The sequence below is a fragment of the Epinephelus fuscoguttatus genome, linkage group LG3 (assembly GCF_011397635.1).
Source record: "Epinephelus fuscoguttatus linkage group LG3, E.fuscoguttatus.final_Chr_v1".
In the NCBI taxonomy this organism is placed as follows: Eukaryota; Metazoa; Chordata; class Actinopteri; order Perciformes; family Serranidae; genus Epinephelus; species Epinephelus fuscoguttatus.
In genome coordinates this window covers 14,507,828-14,511,654 of record NC_064754.1, presented here as the reverse complement: position 1 = coordinate 14,511,654, position 3,827 = coordinate 14,507,828, and the positions used below count along the sequence as shown (strand labels likewise).

The 3,827-nt window shown below is 41.3% G+C and overlaps 1 protein-coding gene across 1 annotated transcript; it reads left to right on the top strand.

Moving 5' to 3' along the window:
• The first annotated feature begins 478 nt into the window (after positions 1-478).
• On the top strand, positions 479-3,617 carry LOC125886084 (CDGSH iron-sulfur domain-containing protein 3, mitochondrial-like). The gene is made up of 3 exons (XM_049572028.1): positions 479-966; positions 2,762-2,878; positions 2,965-3,617. Exons 1-3 carry the CDS (start codon positions 880-882, stop codon positions 3,148-3,150), a joined length of 390 nt encoding a protein of 129 aa, XP_049427985.1. The 5' UTR covers positions 479-879; the 3' UTR covers positions 3,151-3,617.
• The last annotated feature ends 210 nt before the right edge of the window (positions 3,618-3,827 follow it).

The following is a 3,827-nucleotide window of genomic DNA, read 5'->3' as shown; positions in this document are numbered from 1 at the left end:
TTAGCTATTAGTACAAAAAAAAAGTACTAACTTAAATGACTCTTTACATTTTGCACAAGGTGTTTTACCTTGTTTTAAAAATATATATTTTTAAGCTAAAAAAAGAAAAAGAAATAAAGACATCTTGCCATTCAGAGATCAGGTTAACTTGTTGTGTCTCTGGAATATTCACTGTAGGCATTTTTATGAAGGGTGCCTACTTTTTTGCACACCACTGTGGTAAGTATGACTCATGTATTTTTGGTCATTTTTATTTAATGCTTTAAAAGACATATGTTGTATAATCATATGTCCCAGAGTTTCTCCACAAACATAATTATATTTTCTCTAAAAATGTGTTTAATTGCAGTATTTATTCATTTATTTATTTATACTGTTTTAACTTGTCACACTTCTGGGAAATACTATCTGCTCTTTAAAAATACCCACCAAGTGTAACTTTAAATAATTTTAATTGAATTAAATAAAATCATCATTTCTGTTTTGCAAAATAATACCAAACATTGATACTGTCTCTGGAGATGTGTCCTCAGTAGTAGCTTCAGCAGCCTGGTCCACACACACAAATCAGTTCCATTCAATCTGCGGCTGACCGATATCCGCCCCCTGATTGGTCCAGCCTCCAACACGTGACTCTACCGGAAGCGACTTCTCCAATCGCCTACCCTTGGCCAGCTGTCATATCTTGCACCGTATTGCACTATTTCTCAGTTTCTGTTTAATTTTTATTTCTCAGTTTGACTGACCGTTTCTACTTCCTGTAGCTGTGACGTATTTGCGTCGCCACTTGTTGAGTCACGTTCACGTGGTGTTTTAACTGCGCACAGCTCGAGCTGCACCTGGCTGAGTTTGAATTGAAGTTCAGCTGTCACAGGAATAATGAACACGTTGGTGACCAAGTTAGAGCACAAATGGATTAGTTTGACCTTGAAGCAACACTGGACAACAGCTATGGCAGCTTCCAAGGTAAATTACTACCTTATATAAGCCACTGTTTTTTGTAAATATGACATGTCTGATACAGCTGGGCTGTTACGTCATAGCTGCTACTGTTTGTATCTCCATGTGTCCACTGACTGAACATTATTTGGACATTGTTGTCAATCTGAATCCAGTTTTGAGGTAGTTAATTTGTACTTTATACTTAATTACAACGAAGAAACACTGTATTTTTCAATTATCAAAAGTTTCTGACAGGTAATTTATTTCCACATGAAACAGGGCAGTGATAAAAGCCACCAACAGCAGTCATAGTTTGTGAATAAACTATAGATGATGGTGTCAGTTAATGTAACATCAAAGCCCTGCACACCTGTTTGTAACCTGGTTTGACCTTTCCTCAGGACTGTCTGACAGCACTAGTGTAGTTTTGATAAACATGGGCACAGTTAAGCTACAGTTTGGGCTATTTTGGGAATATGGTGTTGAGCAAATATCACCTGAGTGGGGTGTTTTAATCAGGCCTTTGTTGAAACGCTGCTTAAAGAGCCTGCACACCCACACAGGTGTTCCCACCTCTAGTTAATTTGATTTTTGCTCACATCGACCAAACCTAATAAACCAATAAGAATCACTGAAGTTTACACTGTCCCACCTTAACTGGTGCATACAATCTGAACACAGAGTCAGGGAGATGTGAGTTAAGCAGTCTGTACACATCCACACAGTCCTGAGAAGAGGGCTAATCAGGCTAAATAAGATAAATAAAATTAAACCCTGTCCATTACTCAGGTAGAGTACTGTTGAAGTATTAAAGCTGGGGTGGGATGGCAGAATTTGTAAATTCACCCTCCTCCTGCACTGTTCCCTCTCTATCCATAGCCCCTCCCACTAGATGACCATGAGCATTGTGCACTTTTTTAAACAGTAACCCAGTGTTTCTCTTCCATGGTATTATTTACTCTTATTTCATTGTAGTGTTGCACACAGCACATTTGCCCAGCCTCTCCTCATCCCGCTCTCTCCATCTTTCTCTGTATCAGACCACAAATGAGACAAGAATCAGCTGTCCCCACCACTGTGGACTGCCTCGCCAGGAGGAGAACAGACAGCAGCTCAGGAAACAGAGCTATGGTTGTCAGCTAAAGTGACTTGAATTTGCCAGTGCAAACCCCACAGCACTGGGTGGCAGAGTGGGCTGGTGGCAAGCAGCAGTGCCAGGACTAACCTATGTAACAGCAGCAACAGAAAGTTTGCTGATCTGGCAGAGAGTCTGGGCTCTTTGGTCCCCTGGAGTTAGGGTTTGCACTTGCTGGATTCAGGTTTCTGTGGCTGCTGTTTCGGGGTCTGTGTTGATAGCTGCTGTCTGCTCTCCTCCCACTGAGGTGGTCTGTAGCAGCGAGGAGTGAACAGTGTACACAAGACTCTTCGCCACTTAATTAGGCGTTTACTAAAGGCACATACATCTGCATTTGGGAACGTATTAGGAACGCGCTCTCTCTGAAATTGGTTGAAGTCTCTCGTCACGGACTAGATTTTCTAAAATAAAGCCTAAAATAAAGCCTGAAAACAGAGCCAAAAGGAGTTGCAATTAGTTTTCTCTCAGTCCACTTAAATTACAATATGTTCAAAGTTTATTATGGGACTTTTATCCTAATGATGCCAAACTAAACCTGCCTACCCCAGCTTTTACTATCATATGCTTTACTTTAATCAACTATTACAAGCCAGAACTTGTAGCTTCAGTGGAGTATTTGTATCTTATAGTATTACTGCATCTCTCTAAAGCAAACTGAGTACTCTTATGTGCCTCTGTCCGCAGGTCCAGCTCTCCACACTTCCTCCAGAGCCTGTCATCCCCTCTAAGAAGCCCTTCAAAGTGGAGCTGATTGGTGGAAAGCGTTACTCATGGTGCACCTGTGGACACAGCAAGAAACAGGTAAAACCATCTTTGTTTCCATGTTTCATCACTCCTGTCTGAAGTACACGCCCCGTATACTCCCTGATCACGTCTTTATCTTACAGCCTTTCTGCGACGGAGCCCACAAGACCAAAGCCAAAGGCCTGACCCCGCTACGCTTTGTCCCAGAGAAAGACGCCACAGTTTGGTTGTGTGGTTGCAAGTACACAAATAACCCACCGTACTGTGACGGCACGCACAAGCAGGACTTCATTGTGTCTGCCCCACTACATGAACCAACCGACTCTTGAACAGGAAGGTTGTCCTAGAGGCGAGCATTAATGATGCTGTTGCGTTCACATGCACTTTAAGAAAGCAGAACAATCTGATCAGTCATGACAAGTGTTTGAACCTTGTGTGTTGTCAGTGTGTATCTCAGTGCAGTGTAGAGAATGGTGATGAAGAAGTTAAAACCATAGTCCTCATTTGTCCTGCTGTCCGTCTTTTCTATGGTGGAGACAATGTGGCATTAACAGCAGGGTTGGATGATATGATGATATACTGTGATGTAATAGAGGTTTGTGCACAGAGGGAGATTTTACCATACCGTTCATGCTGAGATGGCTAAAAAAATCTTTGTTGTATTAGGCCATTGTGGGCAATGTGCCATCTTGTCTTCCTTATATGCTTTTGTTTATTTAAGTTAAGAAATAAATAGTATATGCGACCTAACTGTCTGTTTTAATGATATCAAATAAAGACAAACTGTAAAAACTGACCTGGTTGGGGAATCTGTTGAAAAGAAGCAGAGCAGACACTGGAAATATCCTGTAATGTTGTACACAAACTTTTCTCGAATGTACAGAGCCTTAGTACTGAGAATGTGTTATACTATGACAAAGTTGAAACCATCTTGTGACAGCACCAGCTGCGGTGTTAAATCAGTGTTTGTGTTGCTATGGCACAAATGACATGAGAGAATTGAGTT